This window comes from Camelus dromedarius, chromosome 2 (genome assembly GCF_036321535.1).
Source record: "Camelus dromedarius isolate mCamDro1 chromosome 2, mCamDro1.pat, whole genome shotgun sequence".
Lineage (NCBI taxonomy): Eukaryota > Metazoa > Chordata > Mammalia > Artiodactyla > Camelidae > Camelus > Camelus dromedarius.
This window is the reverse complement of record NC_087437.1, coordinates 21,770,478-21,794,907: the sequence shown is the minus strand read 5'-3', so window position 1 is coordinate 21,794,907 and position 24,430 is coordinate 21,770,478. Positions and strand designations below refer to the sequence as shown.

The window sequence follows — 24,430 nt, the reverse complement described above, 5'->3', positions numbered from 1 at the left end:
ACTGCATCTCCCACCACAGTCTCCTACCTCTGACAGTGAAGTAGGACAAGACCACAAGACACTTAGAGTGAATCAATGAAAGACAGAAAGAGCATACCTTCCAACAAATTCATATCGATGTCATTATTATCAGGCTTCTGTAGGCTTGGGTATGTGTTAAACAGATTAGCTACAAAGGCTAAATTAAGTTTAGGATTGCCTGAAACCACATCTGCAGGAGTGACAAACTGTCTGCAGCCCAGCTTATCTGCTTGTTGAAGCATGAATTCAGCCCGCTTCAAGTCATTTTTCTCCTAAACAGTGAAATAAAATGAAAATGGTCAAGGTTAAACTTTTGATTGGCATTTTTTAGAAACACATATTTATAAGCAATTACTTTTCCGGAAGAATATCAAAAAATGGCTCAAAACAGGGTCAGAAAGTGTAGGAATTCCGAATCAACTTCCCCATGTCTTTTAAATCAGTGAGAACAATTCTGAGTTTTCTTGCTGTGATTAGAGGAATATTTCACCCTCCTTGCTGAAGTCCTCAACAAAACTTTCAAATACTAAATCAGTAAGCTCCTGCTGGCTGAATTATAGGTAACCTGTCCAAGGCCATATATTAGAGTACCTTCTGGCTAAGAGGCCTAATTGTATCACCCATTCTACTCTGATATTTCCAGCAGACTCTTCTTTCAATGAAAAACAAGTTGGGACACATGTACAAAATATTAAGGTCAGAAGGAACAGCACTTTTCACAACTGCAAAACCCTGGAAACAAACCAAATGCTTATCAACAAGAGAACAGATGAAAACTGTGCAACTGTGTAATATTCCCACAAAGACATCTAACAATATGAGTGACTTCTAGTAACATAATATGTTCAAAGAAAAGTACTAGAAATGTAAGTACAACATGAGAAATTTTATATGAAGTTAAGAAGTTAAATAAAAAATTTTAATTCTGTAAGAAATATATTTGGTTGAAAGAAAACTATTTAAAAAGAAAAGCAACTATATAAAATGAGCATAAGATCCAAGATGGTGATGATCACATTAAAGTCGGGCAGCGAGATGGGATAAGGAAGAACAGCTAAATGTAAACTGATGTCAAAGTCTTAGCTTTCTTGGAGCGGAGGGTATAGCTCAGTGGTAGAGCACATGCTCGGTGTACAGGAGGTCCTGGGTTCAATCCCCAGGGCCTCGACTAAGGGGGAAAAAATAAAAAAAGAAAGAAAGAAGTCTTCGTGTTCTTGTTGGATTGAGGGTTCACATGAGCTGGTTACAATTTCAATACAAACGACTAACAAAAAAAAAAAATAAAAAAAGGGATATGCATGGACTCATAATGAGAGTATATCATGACCAGGTATTATGACTTACTTAATTCTGTGCACCAGTGTTGTAAGTAAAATGTAAATGAAATCAGAGGAAGCAATAGGTTCAGTGCTATTAAACAGCAATAAAAAGCTCCTCAGGTAGATGTGAACAAATCACAATATGTGGGCCTTATTCAGATCTTCATTCAAATAAATTATAACAAGAAAATCTGACATTTATGAGGCAATTGGAAATGTCAACATTGATTAGTCATTTTGATGATTTTATAAATTATTGTTAACTTTTTGGTATGATAAGGTATTATGGTTATATTTTAAAGAGTATTTACCTTTTAGAAATACATACTGAGATGCTTATTGATGTAATGATATGATGTCTAGGATTTGTTTCAAAATAATATGGAAGAGGAAGGAAATAAGTGGACGAGAAATGAAGGAAAAATACTGACCATGAGTTGATAGTTGGTGAACCTGGGGGATGAACACATGGTAGGTAGTTCACAATACTGAGTCTGTTCACTTTTGAATATGTTTGAAATTTTCCTTAAGTTTTTTTAAGTTCCTGATTTTTTGACTCAAACTAATTTGCAAATTTTGCAATAGATATTTCAGATGTTTTATTATAATAATGTGAAGTATAATCAATTAGTGATGTCTCAAGTTGCCTTTAAAACTAAATATTATGTATATTCACTTTAAGTACTTCATAGATTTTCATACAAACTATAATCTGACCAGATTTTAACGTTTAGATAGAACCATCCCTGGTATTTACAACTTACGCTGAAAGAATGGGCTTCTTAGGAAATGTGTTAGATAGGTCAGGATTTGTATCAGTCCTTCTTCCACCATGAATACTAGGATTTGCCATCTTTTATTTTGTGTATTGCCAAATATAAGTTGGAAAAACTGCTCATCAGTTCCTTAGAAATCTAGTAATATCCTGTTGCTCCATTTCCTGGTGCACAGTGACAGCCACAAAAGCACCCTGGTGAGTTCCAGTGATGTTGCACCAGGGAAATGCGAGTGTAGGGTTGATTCCATACACACTCAAGGTCAGAATTCTGCAATTCCCTTTCTTCAGGCATGACAGCCAGGTAGCTTAGCATGGAAATTTGGAGCCTAGGGCATGAAGGATTAAAAAAAAAAAAAAACTTCTGGAAAGCAAAGAGCCACGCTTTAACGAAGGGCTCAGGGCTCCACCAGGGAATGCTGCTTGGAGAGTGCTGTACTCTAAATATGACTGCACTGGCTAGTCAAATTCATAGAGATGCAAAGTAGAACAGTGGTTACCAGGAGCTTGGGAGAGAGAAGAATGGGGAGTTGTTTAATGGGTTCAGATTCACTATGCAATGAGGAAAAACTTCTGGAGAGGGATAGTGGTGATGACTGCACATAAAGCAAATGTACTTAATGCCACTGAACTGTACGCTTAAAAATGGTTAAAATGGTAAATTTTATGTTATGTAAAAAATTTTACAAAAATTTTTTAAAGTTTAATTAAAAACTATACTGACGTTAAATCCCGAAAGGTCGATGGCAATAGCACGTCCATCATCCCGGTCACCTTTAGGTGCAATCTGATTAAGCAGATGAAAATACGCTCTTGAATCCTTTAAGAAAAGAAATGAAATGGAATTTTAAAAATGAATAAAATCATCACTAGATATAGGAAAAAAGTAGTCAAACTGAAGAAACTTCCCCCATCTCAAAGAATGGACTAAGAACTTAGTAACCTTTACTTATTACTTACAGGTTCCTGAGCGCACGATGCTGTCTCACACTTCAGAGCATCTAGCAATCCTGTTTCCGACACCTGGAACGGCCTTCCTCACCTTTTTCATTTGTTTACACTCTTAAGCATCAGCATCAGTTAAGATTAGGGTCCAGTTTCCTTGATGAGTCCCTTCCAGTAAGGAGGGAAGTGTTTCAAGCTACTTTGGTTCACAGACATACCTGAAGACCTCCTTTTGTCTATGTTCCTTGTGCCTTCAGATATTTTGGTTTCCTATTAACTGCTTATTGGCAAAGTGGGAATAAGAGCATTAAACTGGTCAAGCCCACAAGGGCCTCTAGTGCAGCCATCAGATGTCATTCTCAGTCCAAATGCATAGACTGACATCCTCATTATCATTTAGTCTCCCTGGGGCACATCAAATGGGAAAGAATGCTTTAATCTGCTAATGCTAGCACCTCTTTCCTCTCACAACCAGCTGTATTTCTTATAAAAAGCCAATAAACCAGTTTTTTTTATTTAGTAAAAGATTTTCTGATTATAATCTGGGGATCCACATCAGACAGATAAACGCAAAATTTCATTTTCTATACTGTGTCCCTGTGAATTAAATTTCAAATTTAAGTCTGAAACCCTTTTTCTTTTTTATACACTCCACATCCTTATTTTATGGCATGAATCTGAACATTAAAATGTAAACCTTAATGTCTTGGCTGAAGTTGCTGATGGTACGCCACCCTGCATTGGTCAGATGGTAGTTCACCCACCGCAGCAGTAATTCCTCTGGAGAAAGCTTCATCAGCTCTTCCAGGTCCTCGCCTTCATTTAGCAGTGCAATCAGGGCTGAGGGGGAAATAATGAAATATAAATTCTCCTCATAGTAAGACTATGTCAATGGAAAGCAAATATTTTTGACTCTCTTACCTTCGTTCCTAGAAATCTCAATATCAGCAAAAAGACCCACTTTGATGATCTGCCAGAGAAGTCCCAAGACCAAGTGAGGTTTTCCTTCTTTGAGATCCTGGGCACCAATGTTGACCACGGTACAACCAATGGCGGAGGCGGAATTCAGGGCTAGGTTTAAATTTTCCTGAATTGCCACAGAGGAAAATGCGCGTGAGGAAGTACTTTCTAAACCCTTATCAACAAGTTGTGAAGGTAAAGAAGAAACAATGGATGGTGAACTTCCTCATTTATTTTTAACATAAGTAATACTGATACCACCTCTATATGCCAGTGATTTCCAAATCTCTAGGCTACGCACCCTCCCAGACCCCAGTCTAAACTCTACACATAGATATGCACTGGATTATGCCCACCTAAATGTTGCACAAGCACCTCAAACTCAACATGTCTAAACTGAAGCAATTCTCAGGCCATGCCTCCCTCGTCTTCCTCTAATTCCCTGTTAAAATGGGCTTTTCCTTTATTTCCCATCTTGGTTGACAGGACCAACCTTCATTCTTGCCTTCTTTCTCCCGAAGTCAGAAACCTGAGCAAAATCCTTGTTCTTCCTTGCCTCCTATGTGACCAATTTCTGTCAATCCACCCTTCTAAATACCTCTGGAAACTGTCAGTGCCTTTCTTCAAGTTTCTTAGTTCCTTCCTAGCACCCATTCTTCAACTTAACACTCTACAATCCATCTTCCACGACACCCTGCTGTTGGTGACCATAGTACAATATGAACCTGATGGTGTTCCCTAGCTTTAAAATCCTTCAAATTAGTCCCTGTCATTCCTACTATGTCTTCTCACTCACTCTGTTCCAGCTACATAGAGACTTCGAACTCTGCCTGCAACACACTTTCCCCAGATATCCACAATTCCTTTAGGACTGCTCAACTGCAACTAATGGCTTTCCCCGATTATCCTACACAAAATAGCAAACAGCCTGATTAAAATATGGGCAGAATTTCTCCAAAGAAGATATCAAATGGACAATAAATACGTGAAGAGATGATCAACATGACTAATCATTAGGGAAATGTCAATCAAACCCACAATAAGACACCACTTTATATCCATCAGGATGTCTATTATTAACAAAACAAAATAACAAGCATTGGAGAGGATGTGGATAAATTGGAACCTTTCTGCATTGTTAGTGGGAATGTAAAACAGTGCAGTTTCTGTGGAAAACAGTACAGCAATTCCTCAAAAAATTAAACATGGAATTAGCATCTAATCTAGCAATTTCCACTTCTGGGTATATACTACAGAAAATGCAAGCTAGGACTCAAACAGATATGTACACACTCATGTTCATAGCATTATTCACAAAAGCCAAAAGGTGGAAACAACCCAAGTGTCCATCCACAGATAAACAGATAAGTAAAATATGGTATAGACATACAATAGAGTAGTATTTAGCCTTAAAAAGGAAGGGAATTCCGACTTATGCTGCAGCACGGATGAATGTTGAAGACATTACACTAAATGAAATAAGTCAGTCACACATACAAAAAATAGCTATTGTATGATTGCACTTTTATGAGGTACCTAGAGTAGCCAAAATCATAGAGACAGAAAGTAGAATGGTGGCAGCCAGGGCATGGGGGAGTGGACAATGGGGAGTTATTATTTAATGTGCATAGAGTTTCAGTTCAGGAGGATGAGAAGAGCTCTGGAGAAGAATGGTAATTATGAATGCATAGCTATGTAAGTGTATGCACACTTAAAAATGGTTAAAGTGGTAAGTTTTATGTTATGTGTATTTTACAACAATGAAAAAAGGAAGAAAAAAAACACCTAGAGCCATCTTGAAGATGCCCTCTATGACTAAATCTGGGACAATTTAAGAACCAAAATAATTAAGCACAGTAATGAATTAAGCCACTGGAAAAAGTAGGAATTCCTGAGTCAATATCAATGACAGAGAGAGAAGAGAAGAGACATCTCTTGGTTACAGTAGAATGCCAAGTAAATGAGTGGTAAATGTGGAGGAAGTGCTGGAGTTGAAAAAGAAAACGTAATTTTGCAACCACCATGGTAACACTAGATTAGGAAAGAATCATCAATGCACACTAAATCTAGGGAGAAATTCCGTTAAGGAGCAGGATATCTGCATAGCCTTCAAGTGTTTCCCCATGGGGTGCTTATTAAGCACAAGGGAGAAAAAGAAAACAGTAATTTTACAGTGGAGAAACTGGGCAACATCTTAATCTGATGATAAAAACTAACATCAACTATAAGGGATATGTAGATCTCTTGTGCCTCTAAATATATCAGTGTATAAACTTGATGACTATACTGTGGTAATATAAGAGAAAATCCTTATTCTTATTAAGTATATGCTAAAGAATTCATTAGCAAAGAGTCATGAGGTATGGAACGTGCCCTCAAATGGTTTAGGAAAAAACACTGTGTACACACACACACACACACACACACAGAAGTAGGAGAGCACAAATATTAAAGCAAGTGAAATAAACAACTAACAACAGGGAACCTAGGTAAAGGGTATATGAGTGTTTTTGTACAGGTTTTAGTTTTGCCATTTCTTACAAGTTTGGAATTATTTTCACATAAACCTAAAAAAAAAAAAAGATAACTCTCTTAAAGGTTTTTTTGGGGGTTGGGGTTGGGAGGTAATTAGGTTTACATATTTATTTTTAGAGGAGGTACTGGGGAATGAACCCATGTCCTCGTGCATGCTAAGCATGTGCTCTACCACTTGAGCTATACCCTCCTCCCCCTTAAAGCTTTTTTAAATCCAGACATGCCATTAATTTTAATCTAAGAGCTTAACTAAAGGCAATATTTATTTAATAATATGAATTAATTTGTCCTTTAGTTTTCATCTATTAATGCTGTGCCAGTGACCAGAAACACAAATGAAAGGAAAAAGAAACACCAAACAACAAAAAACTGGGACAACATAAGGCAGCAAATTGGAAAAGACATCGAATTAGAAAAAGTATGTTACCTTGGCTTTTCATTTTTTTTTTCTTTCCTCAAACTTCTTTCCTAGAAATAACAAATGTACCTAGGCCTTTTTTGTAATCACCTTTTCACCTTTTGGAAGGACATAGTGGCTGCTGGGCCTTATTTCTGTGGCCATTTAATGGTAATAAATAATCAATACAGTTAGACTTTAAAGTCACCAGAGATAAGAAGAGGTAAATTTAATAGCTAGTGGATTTGTTGTTAATTGTGTTTGATTTGCTTTTGGGAAAAGGTAGAGATTGTCTTTTCCTCTTTTACTTCAACAGTCTATGTTTGGGTGGGGTCCCTGCTTCCACAGCTTGTTTAAATTTTTGAGTTTGATGTTTACCAGCCAGAAGATACACAAAGGGTCACAAAGCACAGCGATTATTTCAAATGCTTCTTGCAGTATGCTGAAGCAATCTGGCTTGCTGGGCTCCAAGTAAATGGCTGTGTCTCTTGGGGTTCAGTCCAGGATAATTAAAGTTAACATTTGGAATCAAATTATTTTTGTCATGGTATTAAGCAATATTCATTTAAACACAGTTCTCCCAGAAGAAGGCAGAACCAGAGAATCCTTTAATATATTTATAATCTAAATCCACTACAAATACACATGATAAATATGAAAATATTATCAGTGAATTTCAAGTACTTTCTGGATATTTAGAAGATTTTTCATATCTTCAGATATGTTTCAGCTACCTGAAATCAAATCAATATAACTTTCAAGAGACAGCCTCTGCCAATTGAGGCTTGACCAGTAATATTTTTCTATCTTCTTTTCCAAGAGCATAAAGGATGTTTGGTCCACTTGGGATTCTCCAGAATGCATCAGCAGGGGAAAGAACGGGACTGATGAAAATTATTCCAATAATAAGGGTAATCTTGTAATGACCCTTCATTATATGCACTGACAGCATGGTGCTGTGGCCAAAAGAAATATGCAGTTTCACTAAATTTATTATAATAATTAGTGAGAACCAGAAAACCTTCCACTGCTTGCCTCTGCCTGGACAGTGACAAGGAGACCACACCTTAACATGACTTTGGGCAATTCCTCTGTTTTCACTGACATGATTTTATTCTTCGAGGAAAAGAAGGCAAAGTGTTTGATGGTTCATTGCAGGCACTACTTGGGAGACTCAACTCTTCAGTGGGAAACACTGATGGACAGTTAATACTCTAAAAGATTCTTTGACTCCTTCCCCTCGAAATCCTCCCCTTGCTATTTCCACCAATCTTGATTGATGTATGGTGATCCTTACCCAGTAATCAGTCTCCCCTCTATTCCTCTCCCACACTGAAAGGCTGTCCTGAAACCACAATTCCAAATCTCAAATTCTGACCTTCACTGGAAGACACTGCTGGGGTTTTGCAGGTGGTGTTTTCTCTTACTGCAGTAAGCAGTAAAACTCATTTTTGTCTTATCAGTAGGTTGTGTTGGTGATATATGGGGAATCAGCCTTTGATGTTAATTTTATTTAAAAAATGTTGGGCTTTGCAAGTATAGCAAATGACTTACAAGTAATTGGATTAAAAGTAAGGAGCCAAAATGTGCTTCCTCAAATAAATGGTAAGTTTCCAATTGGTAACTACAATACCACCCTACAGGTAATTAGGGAATAGGGTTGACCACTATTGTCTAAAGCCAATTCTAAAGAACAAGAAGTACCAGGAGAACCCCACAAAGAGGTTGTTCTCCGAGTTTTAAAATGGACAACTGCCCTGAGTGCTCAATCTTCCTTCCTGAAGACCTGTCTTGGCAGGGGTAGACAAGGACAATGAGGAACTTCCAACAATTGAGACATGAGAGAGATGTTGTTTCTCCTTTTGTTTCAGTGTCCTAATCTGTGAAATAGGATATCTTACAGAGATATTAGGAAAAGACTCAACCAAACATGGAGGTTTATCTTGGATAAACCATCCATTCTCCCCCATTTTTTGTGTGGGAACATAACCTATTGATATTGAAAAGAATACAGCAGCCAGATGGATGCATGCATGCTCTCCCATCTTTTCTGTGCATCAGTGAATTCTCTGTGCCTAAGATACAGCCGACTTTACCAGGTAGGAAATTTTACACTGCTGGTTTAGATAGCTTCTCACATCCCTTCTATTTTAGTTAATTACCCAATTCTTTACTAACAGTCTCAAATAGGAACACTGCAAGTTTTCCTTCTTTTAGTTCATACCACTTTGCAACTTTTCATTTCCCTTAAAGCTTCAATTCCAGATGAGTTCATTTTTGTTAATGATTTCTGAGAGGGCTGTGCTATACAATTAATGGTTCAGTAAGGATAAAGGCATGATTTGCTATTCAGATTTCTTTCTTATTTTACATATCATCACTTCTCCTCCATTTGGAATGTCCAAATGAGATTTATGTTTTCCCTACTTAAACTGTAATTGAAATTAAGGTCATATGTGTGTGTGCACATTTGTACACAGATATAAGTGTAAAGTGTATACACATACATCTCGTATGTAGGTGAGTATATTAATTGCATTGGATTTTTTACATGTTTTAATGAACAGATTCAATTTCCTATACCCACTCTTGTGTTAGTTTCCTGGCTTTCAGGTCCCCAAATCACTACCGTCTGTTTTTCAGACTCTTATTCATATAATTATTTTTTTTCCTTTCAATAATGATGAACAATCAAGAGAATGCAGCTCAGTGACACACTGGATAGAAGAGAGATGACAGAGTCTCCAAGACCATAAATGAGTCCTGCTCTTAACTATTTGATCTGTCCCTTTCCCTTGCTTTCATAGTTATTGTATGTCATTTTCGTCCTTTCATATTCCTCTTCTTTCACACATTATGATACTTATCATCATGAGGTGAAAAACTATATTACTACAACTTTTTACAAATGAGTTAGGCTTCTTTGGGATAAAGTTTCATGGGAAACTGGTACTTTTCTAGCAGATCTATTCCCAGAGCTCTAAAATTACTGAATAAACAAAGCAGATTTGATAGCCACAGTAACACTCTGCCCCTTCCCAGAGGCCTGCCCTTTCTCATTCTACATTAGTACACTCTTTCAAGCATCCTAGAGACTTAGACTATGACCCCTACTCATACTAGAAGAACGCTCTCTCTAAAAACAGAAATGTAAAAGACTTAGACCCTCAGACCCATCCTATAGCTATTGCAAAATAGTTACAGAGCATTTTTCTTTAATGTCCTGCAAACAACTATTAAAAGTCAAGCCATACAATTAATTTATACAATAGTAAGAAATGCTGTATTTCGGACCCAGGGCCATAAAAAGTTATGTGACACACATATTCTAAAAGGAAGATGTATATGAATATTTCCAACAACTATAGATCCTAGATGAAGCACCCTGACACAAGATGTGAAAGAAAGTGAACTTATGGCAACTGCAATCAGAAATGGGCTTCTTCAAGAATGGTCGTTTCTGCTAGGAAGATGCCACATTATTGGCTTTCTGGAAAGTGGAGGACAAGAAAGCCATGCTAGTCAACACCCAATTCTTACTTCTCAGTTCTTACTTAACAGGAAATGGGAGTCCCTGTTAGATAGTCCAAGACTAACCACACACCACTGCTCTAAGGTCATGGCTTCCTTATAGAAGAGACTTAACTTCAGCAAAATCAAGCATTATACTTGCCAACAGAAATGAAGGAAACAGCTTAGCAGTAGCTTGCTGTTAACAGCTACAGCAGTGACCAGCACATTAACTAGTTGCTTACTACTACCACCACATGAGAATGGCAGTATAGAGTAGTGATTAGAAGGCTGGGCTCTGGAGCTAGGCTACTGGGGTCATATCCTGGCTGGACCACTGTGTAACCTCTCGGTGCCTCAGTTTCCCCACCTGTAAAATCATAGTATTTACCTTGTTTTAAGGCCGCTGGATGGAGTCAAAGGGATAATTCATGTGGTGTGTTTAGAACACTGATTGGTACCTACTACGCACTTAGTAAATACAGATGTCCACCTAATAATCTGGACATTTTGAAGGGAAACATATGGTGACTATAAATTCCTGGCCTTTGACAAGATCTGAATGGAAAAGCTGATGACAGAATGATCTAGTACAAAAAAAAAGCTAAAATTTTGTGAAATGGTAAAACATGTGGTAAAACTGTGTAGTATTCTTATTTCAACCAATCAACAAGAACACTGGCACTAAGCAAATATTCATTAATAAACATAACTCAGTAATTATAATAACATAATCTGAATACTATTATCTTAAGAAGTTCATCCAAAGTACCTTGAGTCTTAATTCCACTCATTAAAAAATGCAGCTGAATTCTTACCTAATGAAAACCTAGTTTTTTACAGGAAGCCAAAATTATGTTAAAGCAAAGGTTTTGCCTGGGTTTAAAGATCTGTTAATAAGGGATCCATGATCCTTACGGTAACACGATCACCAGCAAAGGACAAATACTTACAGAAATAGTGAAAGGGGTGAGCTTCTTCTTATTAATGGCTCTTTCATCGATCGTGTCTGGTTCAGATAAGTTGATCATTTTGCTAAAGAGAAAATGGAAATAATTCAGTTTAAGACCCCCAGAAATGTTTTTAGTTTAATTTTACAAGTAGATAATAAAATTAAAATTTGAAAAATAATAATCCATTTCTTTAAAATAGGATAGTGTAATTCATGTAGGGACTTAATTTTAAAAACCTAAGAAATACTCCCTAACCCAAAACAAATTCATCATTTACTGCAATAGCAATCTTAGATTTCTTTCTAGTTTTTTTCACAGTCTTGCATTTTCTGTCTCTGAATCTTGCCTTTATTTCATTTAATGAACATCTACATTGGGCAGCCTGAGATGTAAAACAAAGACATTTTCAAGAAGCCAAATTTCATAAAGTGCTATCAACAGTGTTAAAAGTACTGTTGTTGCAGAAAGATAAAGAGCCAGACATTTTGCCTTTCTAAAATCTCAATAGTGCAAACATTTTTAAAAAAATTAATATAAAATGTATCTCTGTATTTTAGAATATAATTTACATTTTAAAGTAAGGGTAAGAAAATACCCATTCAACTCATAATAGGAATTTCCTCTGAAGGTCAGAGGAAGAGGTCAAAGTTGCACGTGGAAGTCAAGGCATATTTTATACATAATGTCCTAAAAACTAATATTTTGTACTCATGGGTAGTTTTTTTTCTTAGGTAAAAACATGGGAAAAAAACTGAGGAAACTTGCCAGAATGTCAATAATAGCTAATTATAGGTGTTAAGAATATTTTTAATGGTTATTTTCTTCTTGGCAAGTTTCCTGTATTTTTATAAACTTCAAAAAAATAAAAAATAAAAAAGACATCTGCTTTGTTCAGAGATGTATGCTAGGACTCCAGAACATATAACTAAGACAAAGACATATAACTAAGACATGCCCTTAGAGAGTTTACAATCTCATGAGCAGAAACAGCAAAGAGCCAAGGATGACAGGAATGACTTAAAACATTAATGGCACTTAAGCACAAAATGAGATATATTATTTCTATTGTATTTCCTCATGTTCCTGTTTCAGTCAATAATGAACACTCTCCTACTGAGAAGTGAAAAAAGAAACCCTGTGAACCCATTAAAATGCACCAGAGGAATTCAAAAGTTCCTTGGTATTATTAAGGAAATGGATGAAAAAGACACCAGACAAATAAGAGCCTGCATTTGAAGGAAAATTTTGGAAAACAAATAGTACTTAATTTTCTATGCAATCTAAATTCTTCAAGATCAGTGTACCTCCTTGTTAACTAATTTGAAAAATTTGCTGAATTTTAGTTTTCACTGAATGCTCACTGATGGAGACAGTAAAAACATAGCTCCCTTAACCCAGTGCTCAACTCACCAAAGAAGGATGCCATCGGCAAGCGACTTGAAAAGACTGCCATCATTGGGATTCATGGGTATGAGATGCTTACAGTCAGGGTCATTCTCCAGGGCTTTGTTTATCCAGTTAACAAAAGCCACTTTTTCTTCCTCTGGAAACAGAAAATCTTAGTTGCAAGACCTCATTTCACAAAATTAACTGCACTACAAAAACATACTTTAAAATTTCTGTCCAAAAATAATATATGCCAATTTTTAAAACTCTACTAAAACACCAGAGGGTTTAAGAGGGCTTACGGGTTGAAGAAGAAAGGGGAATTCATTCCACTTTTTCATCTGATATATCAGGGGGGACTAAGGCATATATAGCTTAAGTGAGCACAGTACATATTCGGTTTGATTCCAAAATCTTTCCAAATAGTTATTGCTTCTGAGAGCTAATCGATCAGAAGCCAAACATCAAAGGTCAGATTATACACACACACATACACACACACACACACCGGGGGGGGGGGGGGAATACAAGAAACAAATATTCACAGCAATAAACTCCACTCCTCTCTCCCCTACAAAAAATGTACACAGTTGTGGTTTGGGGCTTACAACAGAAATACTGGTTTTAATCAAGAATTGAATGAGTAAAATAGTTCCATTTCTGTGGAATTTCTACTAGAAGGAAATGGACACAAATCTGGTTATCAGCATTACTCTCGGCCACCTTCACCCTCAACTTCTCAACACATGGCCTCTAGAGAGCAAGCACTGCTCTTTAGGCAGAAAGTGTTGTTGGGCTATGCAGTGGGGAAAACAGGAAGGAACTTACAGGGAAAATGTTCTACTGCCTGATTATTCTTCTCTAAATATAAAAATGATTTATCAATATAAAACCTAAAAGAAAAGAATTCCCATTTTCATTACAGGATAGCATACCCTACTCTGACCTTCCCCATTATTGCCCCAGTTCCTAGAACCAGGTAACCTTCCTAACAGCACATTTGGTAGGTACACCTCAAATTTAATCCATCTCACACACACACACACACACACACACACACACAATTGATAAAAACACATTTACTTTTGTACATATCATTATCTGCCTTCTTTTCTTCTTGCCATACTTCCTCAGGGACTGAGAATCTAGAGATTTAAAGATCACTAAAAAATACTGCATCTCCTCCCATCAAGGAATTTTTAGTGTAATGTTAAGATAAAACAAATCTATGAAGAAATGTAACAAAAGGAAATGGACACACCACAAGAGAGATAAAAGCAGTGTTTCAGAGAATTTAAAGGAAGAAAGGTTTCTGGTTGGAGTGATCAAAAAAGGCTTTATAGAAAAGGTACTATTTAAAAGACAGATTTTTAATAGGTGAAGATGGGCAGGGAAAGGGAGTATGTTCCAGGTATAGTAACCAGGAATGAGATACCACTTTACAGCCTCTGGGATAGCTGTAATAAAAGAAATGGACAACCACAAGTGTCGGTGAGAATGGGAAGAACTCAGAACTTTTAGACATTGCTCATAGGAATGGAAATGGTGCAGCCACTTTGGAAAACAATTTGGCAGTTCTTTAAAATATTAACCATGGAGTTACCAAAAGACCACTCCCAGGTAAATACGTAAGAGAATTCAAAGCATATGTCCACACAAAAAATGTGTACATGAGTGTTCATACAGCATTATTCATAATAGCCCAAAAAAGGAAACAACCTAAATGTCTATCAGCTGATGAAAGGATAAACAAAATGTGGTATTATCCATAGAACGGACTATTACTTATCAATAAAAAAGAATGAAGTATGACATAGGCCACAAAATGGATGATCCTTGAAAATGTAATGCCAGTGAGGAAGTCTGTCAAGTGAAAGGCCATGACTGTGAGTCCATTCATATAAAATTTCCAGAATAGGCAAATAGTAGATAAATGGTTGTCAGAGGTGGGGGGGATGGGAGAAATGAGGAGTGATTGCTAATGAGCATCAGGTTTTTCTCTGGGGTAATGAAAGTGTTCTAAAATTAGATGGTGGTGATGACCGTACAACTCTGTGAACACGCTGAAAACTACGAAACTGTGTACTTTCAAAGAGTGAATTCATGATACCTCAATTATATCTCAATTAAGCTGTTCTTTTTTTAAGTCATTAACTGTTCCATATCTGGTTCTAAATAATGGTAACATGGGTGTATTCATATGTAAAAAAAAATCAAGTCATATACTTAAGAATAGGGCACTGGACGCACTTTACTCTGTGCATCTTATACCTCAATAAACAAGTGAAAAAGAAGCTGTGGTATATTTACACAATGGAATACTACTCACTGATAAAAAAAGAATAAAATAATGCCATTTTGCAGCAACATGGACAGACCTGGAGATCATCATTCTAAGTGAAGTAAGCCAGAAAGAGAAAGAAAAATACCATATGATACCATTCATATGTGGAATCTGAAAAAAAAAAAAAAAAGAAAGAAAAAAAAAGAAAAAAGAGGACACTAATGAACTCATCTACAAAACAGAAACAGACTTGTAGACATAGTAAACAATCTTATGGTTACTGGGGGAAAGAGGGTGGCAAGGAATTAATTTGGGAGTTTGAGATTTGCAAATGTTAGCCACTACATAATAGATTTAAAAAATTTCTGATTAGCACAGGGAACTATATTCAATATCTTGTAATAACTTTTAATGCAAAAGAATACGAAAACAAATATATGTATATATAAGTATGACTGGGACATTATGCTGTATACCAGAAATTGACACATAACCGACTATACTTCAATTTTAAAAATTATGCTCAAGAATGTTCATATCTGCAAAAAAAAATTCTGTGGTGCGAGACATCAGAAAAGTAGTTACCTCTGGGGAGGCACAGTTACAGTTAGAGACATGAGGGAGCCACTGAAGGTGATAGAAATGTTGTCTGTTGATGTGGTTGGCAGCTGCATGGATGTAGTTACATGATGTATACACGTGTGAAAACCCACTGAGCTGTACACAAAAGATTATAACACTTTGCTAAATGCATTTCATACCTCAATAAAAAGTTTTGTTTTTTAATGAAAAAGCCATTTCATTAGAATGGACAGGCAGAAGTAGAGTTAAGGACTAAGTACCTTTCAAAAGATGGAGGTGGCTATTATAGACCATTGCCTTTCCACTACGCTTCCCTGGTGGGAAAAGGTTAGGAAAAAAATACATACAATGGGTAGGAGAAGTGTGAGTGCATTGTTAGGGGAAAATCCACTTAGAAAGGAACAGAATCAAGAGGATAATTAATAAATTCAAAGGAAGAAAGAGGGGGAGATGTTACAGTACATTTTTATCAACAATTTAAAAGGCAGAGTTCCAATTATGTTACCATGAACAAAAGGAACTTGGCCAAAGGTTCTCAGACATCTTGATCCTGAGAAGCAAGCTGAGCATGGCGCAAGCCATCTCCTCTTAGGAGTTAATGTGATTCTGGATTTCCCACTGAGCAACAATCCAGTGAGTCTATGCAATCAAGCAAATGAGGTGCTGTGCTCTGCTAGTCACTTGGTGGCTTGATAAAAGATGAATCAGGCATCTCAGTTCCCCCCCAGATGGGAAGTCCTTGCAATAAACCTCTCCCCCACCCCTAAAACAGGTCTGAAGTAAACGCACTTCACCAGTCAGGATGAAAAATTCATTCAAAGGTTATGATTAAACACATTCAATGCTGAAATACACACGACTTCTGTTTTTCTGTTGTTGCACACTGTGCCTGACACATAGTAAAAACTCGCTGATTTCAGTAATTCTGGGGTTTTTCACTCTGACACCTCTGAAATTAAGGTGCATTTCAAATCTGATGGCATGTTATAATTTAATCTGATCTTATCTCAGTGGCACATAAAACAATGGTGTGAATTACGATAAATGGCATGTTAGTTTGGATGAGATATAGGACTTGTTGAATGAAAGATTAAATTTGGAGCAAGTGGTTACCTGAATAAGAATGCTGGGTGCCCTCACTGGAAATGGATGAAGTTCCTCCAATAGCAGTAATCCCCTCCCTCTTGTTAATTATTTTTCTGAAGGTTTTGCTGATGTCTTTGCTTTTTAACTCTTGCATTAGCTGGAATGGAATAGAAGTAAAGTTGACTCTTGATTAGATAACCATTAAAATCCTTGCAACATAAAAGATGGTATTTATTTTGATGTCATTCCAAATAAATAATCATGTGTTCTTGCATTTGAGGCTTGTATACAGAGATAACTCTAACGTCATCTTAAAACACAAAATGGACAAATGTTTGCACTTCAACCTAGAATTAAACTCAAATTGTACACACTGAAATTGTTCTTCTAGATGTGCCGTAATCTTTTATACTTGAAAACTAAAGAATAACTAGCTACATGATAAAGACTTTAAAATTCCTCAATGAAGGCATTTTCCCATCTGAATGGCTCAAATGTATACATGTTAAAGTAAAGAAGTCAGCTTTTGCAGATGAAACAGGCTTAGAGAAACGCCCTCTGCCGGTCACTTTGTCACCAGGTCACTCCAGAGCCTTGCCAGGCTGACTTCAGTCACTTCACACAGCAGCCAGAGTAAGTTTTTTTTTCAAACAGAGTTTTATTAGGTCTTAATAGGTTTTAACAGGTTTATGTCATTAAGTTGTTCTTGTTTTGGTTTGCTTTTTAAATTCTTCTTATTTATTTTTAAGTGGCAGTTTCTTTTTATTTATTTACCTGTTTATTGGGGGGGGGGGTAACTAGGTTTATTTGTTTATTTATTTTTTAAATGGGGGTACTGGGGATTGAACCCAGGACCTCGCACATGATAAGCATATGCTCTACCACTGAGCTATACCCTTCCCCTTCAGAGCAAGTTTTTAAAAATGCAAATCTGATCAAGTTTCTTCATATTCTATTCCTCCCACATCACTGGCTTCCTATTGCTCTTGGGACTAACAACACTTTGATGGCCTGACCCTGATTCACTTCTCCAGACACATTCCTCACCCTTAGTAACTCAGCTCCAGCCACACTGATTTTTTTTGCAAGTGCTTAAGAGGATCAACCATCCCTAGAGCCACACAGCCTCTACACGTGCTCTCACCTCTGCCTGCCTTACACATTATTCATTTCCCTATTTCCCCCATGCACCCCTTTTATTTGTTTAACATCTTCCTTCAGATCACAGCTCAGTCTTCACAACTTCTGGGACAGTCTTCTGTTTCCCTGAATCTCTGAGTTCTCTGGCCTCCCCACCCCTACCCCCACCCCTGCCACCCAAGTTCAATTCCTCCTACTACAGACTTTCAAAGGACCCGTCTTGCTCTGTCACAGTGTTTAGCACAGTTATTTGTTGTCCCTCTGTGTGAGTCTGTCTTCCCCACCACCTGTAAACTCCAGGAAAGCTGGGGCAACATCTCTTTTTGTTCATCACATTATTCACAGTGCCCAGCAGAGTTCCTGGCAAGAAAGGAGCTCAAACATTTGCCCAATGAATAAAGAATGCAAAAGCAGGCAATTTATATTCCATTCGTATATATTCAATTATATTAGTGAATAAACTAGTTTACTCATTTTCATATGTAGTCATGGTGGTGTTGACGGACAGCAGTGACAGCTCCTGCTCAACGCCAGCTGGCAATGGCAACTGGGTGAAGTCCTCTCTCTTTGCGGGAGAGGTGTGAAATATAGGAGACTCAATATTCAGTTCTATAATCTACTTTTCTTTTATTGGTGGAGTTGTATATTATTTTTCATCTTGTTCAGTTCCCTGAACCCTGAGATAGTTCAATCATGAAACCAGAGGTGGCATCAAAATTCACCTGGTGACATTTACTGAAACTGAGGATTCAACTCATCACAAGGAAATAACCAATTTCTATTAGGTATGTCTTCCATTCCTTAGCTATTTCAGTTACAAAAAATGTTCCACTTCCCAAGACAGAGTGCTAAGATGTGAAAATACTCTGCATACAGAGATAATCAATAAGCACTGAACTCAACTGTAGTTTTATTAGGGCCTGAACTGTTATTATCTAAATCTGACTTCAATCCCAACAACTTGAGAATAATTTTTTCCTTTGTTTCCCGAATTATTTGTGGAAATTGTTGCTATTGTTGTTATTATCATCATCATCATTTTAAAGCACTGTTTTTTCTAGTCTGTGAAGCCAGATTTAACCCAAGAGAGCAATGACATTACTAAAATTCTGCACAAAGCAAAACAATCAGTAGCCAGGAGAGGATTTAGATTACTTACTGACACAAACTCTTCAAAACTGATTTTGCCATCTTTGTTACTGTCAGCAACCGCTAGAATTTTCTCCACGATCTCGCGCACCTTGTAGCCAGGCAGAGGAAGGCTTGCTTCCTTAAACAGGTCCTGAAGTTCATAGTCACTGACGTACCCACTGTTGTCAATATCTGTAAAGATAAATTATGAGCTGTCAAATATCACTTGAACTCCGTTGGAGAGGTGCACTCAGAAGGCCATTTGGGAGATTCACAGGCAGGCAGAACCTTTCAGGTTGGTTTCACAAGTGGCAATAGTCTTTTCTCCTGCACCTGAAGTGTACAAGGTATGCTATACACTTTATCAAAAACTTCTTATTTAATGAACTTTACCCCCATAGATTTAGGGCTACCATATGTATTTTAAGTGTATAACAAGGACATTGTGCTGACAGATGAAAAACTCAGGTTTAACACAAAACTAAGTTTCAAAGAATTAAGCCTGGGGAGGTCTCAGACATCGAGAAGAAATACAGCAGCAACAGTCATGAGGGAGCGCCCACCCAGTCTTTGACTTCTTCATAGAATTTACAAAAAGGATCTGCTGGCCCCACGTTCCATATAAACTTTGTGCAACATGCAAAATACACATAAGGCACTTCTCGTCTATATTTCACCTGGTGGCAGTTCTGTTTCATTTGTCAATAATTCATTGCATCTTCATTACGTCTTCATTACGTATTTATGATATCATTATGTAGGCTGAATCACGTTTGATGTCATTTGGAGATTAAGTGTTCGAGAAATAATTTCACACGCACATTTGGACTCTTGGAAAAGGGTTTCCAGGCATTTTCACATCATCACTGAGATGCCCTTACCTGGGTTTTCCGTAGAGACTGAATATCAATTCTTTACACAGAAAAAAGGCAACACAAGACACTTCTAGCCAGAATTGGCAACAGGGCTTTGGACTGTTTGGTTAGTTGCCTGGACCCACCTTATATAGCCTCTCTTTGCTCATCTGGTAATAGTTGCTTTGTTTCCTATATTCTTTTTCCTCTCAGTAAAAGAGCTGTCATCTCATAACTGAATTAATGTTAAGACAGAAAGTTTTCTTTCAGAGTCTCATGCACAAGTTTTAGAATTAATCCTGTTTGGAATGATGAAAAATGTCTAAATCAAGAACCAAAATAGTACTATACTCTCAAAAGTCAGCTGGGAAGCAAAATTCCTTGATATTGCAATAATTGCTTTCTTTGAATTTAGAGTAAAGTCTTATTATTTAGTACATTACCAGTTCAAAATTGTTTCCTATAATTCTTAAGTGGACAAACAGACTAGATAGGCTTACTTTTATCATAGCACTGTGGTGGGGAGTATTAAAAATTAAACAAGGTCAAGACAAAGTTTCTTACCTGCTAACCATGATGCTAAACTAATATTAAGAGTTAGAGCTCTGAAGATGGACAGACCTGCATGCTTAAATCCCAGCCCCATCTTGACAACCTCTGTGGTTTGAGTGTGAAATGATAAGAAATAATAGATACGACTTAATGAGCACATATTCTATGCCAAGTGATTTAAGAACTTGACTCAACTCATGAAATCCTTACAACTTTGAAGTAGTTAATAATATTATTCTAATTTTAAAGATAAGGAAATCACAGCTTAGGTTAAATAGCCATAAACATAACAGTTTAAAAAGAAACGAAACTTTCCTACAACTCAACAACAAGAAAACAAGCAACCTGATTTAAAAGTGGGCAAAAGACTTGAATAGACATTTCTCCAAAGATATATAAAGAGCCAATAAGCGCATGAAAAGACACTCAACGTCACTAATCATTAGGGAAATGCAAATCAAAACTACAATGAGATACCATTTCATACTCATGAGGATGACTATTTTAAAAACAAACAAAAATGGAAAACAACAAGTGTTGGCATGGATTTGAAGAAATTGAAACGCTTGTGCTTCCTGGTAGGAGTATTAAATGATGTGTTCACTATTGAAAACTGGTAGTTCCTAGAAAAATTAAACATAGAATTACATGATCTAGCAATTTCACTTTTGACTGTATACCCAAAATAACTGAAAAGGGAGACTTGAACAGATGTTTACAGCAACATTGCTCACAACAGCCAAAACACAGAAACAACTCAGAAGCCCATCAACAGATGACTGGATAAACAAAATGTGGTAGAGACAATGGAACATTAGTCAGTCTTAAAAAGGAAGGAAATTCTGACACATGTTACAATATGGATGAACCCTGAAGACATTATACTAAGTGAAATAAGTCAGTCACAGAAAAACAAATATTGTATTATGCCACTTATATGAGGTACCTAGAGGAGCCAAATTCATAGAGACAGAAAGTAGAATGATGGCAGCCCCATCGGGCAGGGGTGGGGGCAGATGGCTGGGGAGTTAGTCTTTAATAGTCTTTATTGAGTATAGTTTCAGTTTGGGAAGATAAAAAATTTCTGGAAACAGATGGTGGTCATAGCTGCATAACAATGTGAATGTACTTAATGCACTGACCAATACACTTACAAATGGTTAAAATGGTAAATTTTATGTTATGTATATTTTACTACAATTTTTTAAAAAAAGACAAATATTTTAAACTCTCACTTCTCCATAGATACCCCAAAATATCCCACCTAGCAAGGTTGGATGCGCATGTCCCTCTGCCTCTGAGAAAAGCTGTTTGGTACAAATTAGCAGAGGAGTACTAAATTTATGAGTAGCAGTTTACCGTATAAAGCAAGGAAGTATATATTCTGCTAGTGTTAGCACTTCCCTCACACAGAGCAATTATCCTGCTGCCAGAACTGTTCCACCAATGAATTATTTATTCAAAATATCACTAAATAAATACTGCAAGACTGTATGTCCACGAGTCATCAAGAGTAAAGCTGGCGTGTTAAAGAAAACACACTGCTAATTCACTCATTTTATTAAGACCTAGATAGCACTTTTATTCAAGCTACCAAACTGCACCTATAAAAACAAAAAATTACTTCCTCTGTTTCAATGCTCGAATTGAGCAGAACATTCCAATAGTTGCCCAATTTTTGTCTTGAAAAGACTGCACAATGTAGGTAATACCTAAAACGTGTCTTTTAACAGTAACTTTTTAGAAGTCATACCATATTCACACAATGCTCTGCTGATAAATGCACCACCCACAAAACAAAGACCACGATCAGGGCATTCATTATGAGCCTAGTGTGGCCACCACGCAGACAATATTCTGGAGATTTGAGTTAGTCTGCAAATGGCTGTGCAGGGAGAAGTGGACAGGCCCAAAGATCGATAGAATTCACTTTATTTCATAGCAATGGTTTGGAAGTCATGAGCTACCAGCCATTCCATCAGTGCACACTCCCTGTCTACCACCTGACTCTGTTTTCACGGGGTGCTCTGATGCCCTGGGAAAGAGCCTGCTCAGGAAGGGGAAGGGGGTGGTGTCACCATCTCGATGTTCACTCACTGGGCTCACCTTTCACCGGGGTCACCTTTCACCTGCACGCATGTGCAGACTAGAGGAAAACATGGTCTTTATATTCTCTTTGTTTGCCACAGGTCTCCTAAGAGCAAAATGCAGAACTGCGATCCAATAGAGGGGGAGGGAATTTTTTAGAAGAAAAAGTCAAAGCTGTCCAAATGATGTCATAAAGGCAAAGCATGGAATGGCTGTAAAACTGAAAAAAGAAATCTAAGACATACGGCCTTTAAAAACAACATTAAGACTTTTTAAATTATGCATGAGGGAGGAGAAAAATAAGATATACGGCTTTTAAAAATAATATCGAGAGTTAAAAACATTCTGCACGAAGGCAAAATGTTCATATTTGTGACAAACACATGAAGGCCAGAGTTCAGTTTAGAGACACGGAAGTGTTTCTTTATTTTTTCTCTGTAATGAGATCTTGTTAAGCATATTCAGTTACTCTGTCATTCATTAACCTGGATTATCCTCTGCAAAGAAATGGTCAAAGAATTCAAAGTCCAATTCTCCTAGAAGTTCAAACCAGTCTTAGATTATCTTTCAGAAAGAAAGAAAGAATCCAGTGAAACCCAGATGAAAAAAAAAAAAAGGAATAAATTTAGGGATTAATGGATGGTAGTAGAAGCAATAAAAGGTATTGTTCCACTCCTGGAAGGCTGATCTGGAGCAGAATAGTTAACATTGTACTCAGTTTTTCTCAAGCCTACCTATTTTATTAAATGCTTCTTGGAGTTCTTCCAGCTCCTCCCGAGAGATCGTAGTGGTACTGTTCTCCATCTCTGAATAGCAAAGACTACCTTCAGGTCTTTATACCTAGAAAAACCAATGTTAGAAAAAGAACATTAGCCCCTGGGAAACCTTTAACCAGGCAGTAAAATATCTAGAAGTCACCTGAGTGGCCCGGCTGACAAGGAAAAAATAGGAACAGAGCCCCTGGTAACACTCTTTCGCAGCCTAGGGCATAACTGAGACTCAGGAAGGGGAAGAAATACTGGTTTTTTATACACCCTGTGCTTATCTAGGACATGGGCATTTCTCAATGGTTTGTATAATTTTCATATACACTTGACCCCACTATTTCAGAAAAATAAGCATTTCAAAGTTGAGAACAGTCTATGAAGGATGTGGTCAGAAAGTAAAATTTTAGGATATGAATAATGTCCATAAAAAGAATAAAGTAAGTTAGAGCCTGATGGAGCTCGTGGCTTGAACGTTCACAATATTTGACCACTGCTACCTCCTTTCTCTCTCCCGGTGCAAGGACTCTCCAAGATCTGTGGAGCCCTTCTTACAATGAGCACGTGAGACAAACGAAAGAGAAAAAAAAAAAAATGATGTAAAGCTGGGTTGTAAGAAAAGCAAGCATGTGGTATTCACTGTAGAAAATAAGTGGTAACTTACTGGTAATGCCCAAATCAGAAATTTTAATTATCCACAATCCTACTACCCAGAAACGTAACTAGTATTGTTTTGTTGTCTACATCTTTCTGATCTGCTTTTCAAATGCACCTGTACCTTTTTTTTGAGGGGGGGAGGGTGTGAAAATATGAGTATGTTGTAATTTTTTGTACTAATACATTGTATATATTAGCATAATATTTACTGGCCACGTAGTCCTATGTCATAATTTATCTGGTAAACTCTTTGTTTCATGGGTACTTGCATTGCTTCCAGTTTTGCATTATAAACGAGTGCTACAGTGAACATCTGCATAGATAAAACTATGCTTATCCATGTTTATTTCTGTAGATAAATATTTCTAGGTGGAATTATTTACACTTCTAGGGCTTCTGATATGCAACAGGGCAATTCTTACTTTTAAAATGACTTTGTGCTTCAGCTATTCAACGTAAAGCTAAAGATGATACACACCTAATTACATTAG

At 37.0% G+C, this 24,430-nt stretch overlaps 1 protein-coding gene and 1 non-coding gene across 6 annotated transcripts in view; both read right to left on the bottom strand.

Annotated features, from left to right (window-relative positions):
- PLS1 (plastin 1) overlaps nt 1-24,430 on the bottom strand; it is a 96,895-nt gene that overhangs the window by 20,693 nt on the left and 51,772 nt on the right. For 4 of the 5 annotated variants that reach the window (XM_010976820.3, XM_064491804.1, XM_010976819.3 and 1 more), the window contains exons 2-10: nt 23,253-23,358; nt 19,053-19,216; nt 16,781-16,910; nt 12,826-12,958; nt 11,416-11,497; nt 3,982-4,147; nt 3,758-3,900; nt 2,840-2,935; nt 98-293 (exon numbers count right to left, since the gene is read on the bottom strand). In XM_010976820.3, the coding sequence (XP_010975122.1) occupies nt 98-293; nt 2,840-2,935; nt 3,758-3,900; nt 3,982-4,147; nt 11,416-11,497; nt 12,826-12,958; nt 16,781-16,910; nt 19,053-19,216; nt 23,253-23,322 (1,180 nt within the window). In that variant the 5' untranslated portion in view covers nt 23,323-23,358. The remainder of the gene's footprint in view (nt 1-97; nt 294-2,839; nt 2,936-3,757; nt 3,901-3,981; nt 4,148-11,415; nt 11,498-12,825; nt 12,959-16,780; nt 16,911-19,052; nt 19,217-23,252; nt 23,359-24,430) is intronic. The other variant, XM_064491798.1, reaches the window with a different exon arrangement.
- TRNAD-AUC (transfer RNA aspartic acid (anticodon AUC)) lies at nt 17,581-17,656 on the bottom strand. Its single transcript has one exon. It is a non-coding gene; the product is annotated as a tRNA-Asp (tRNA).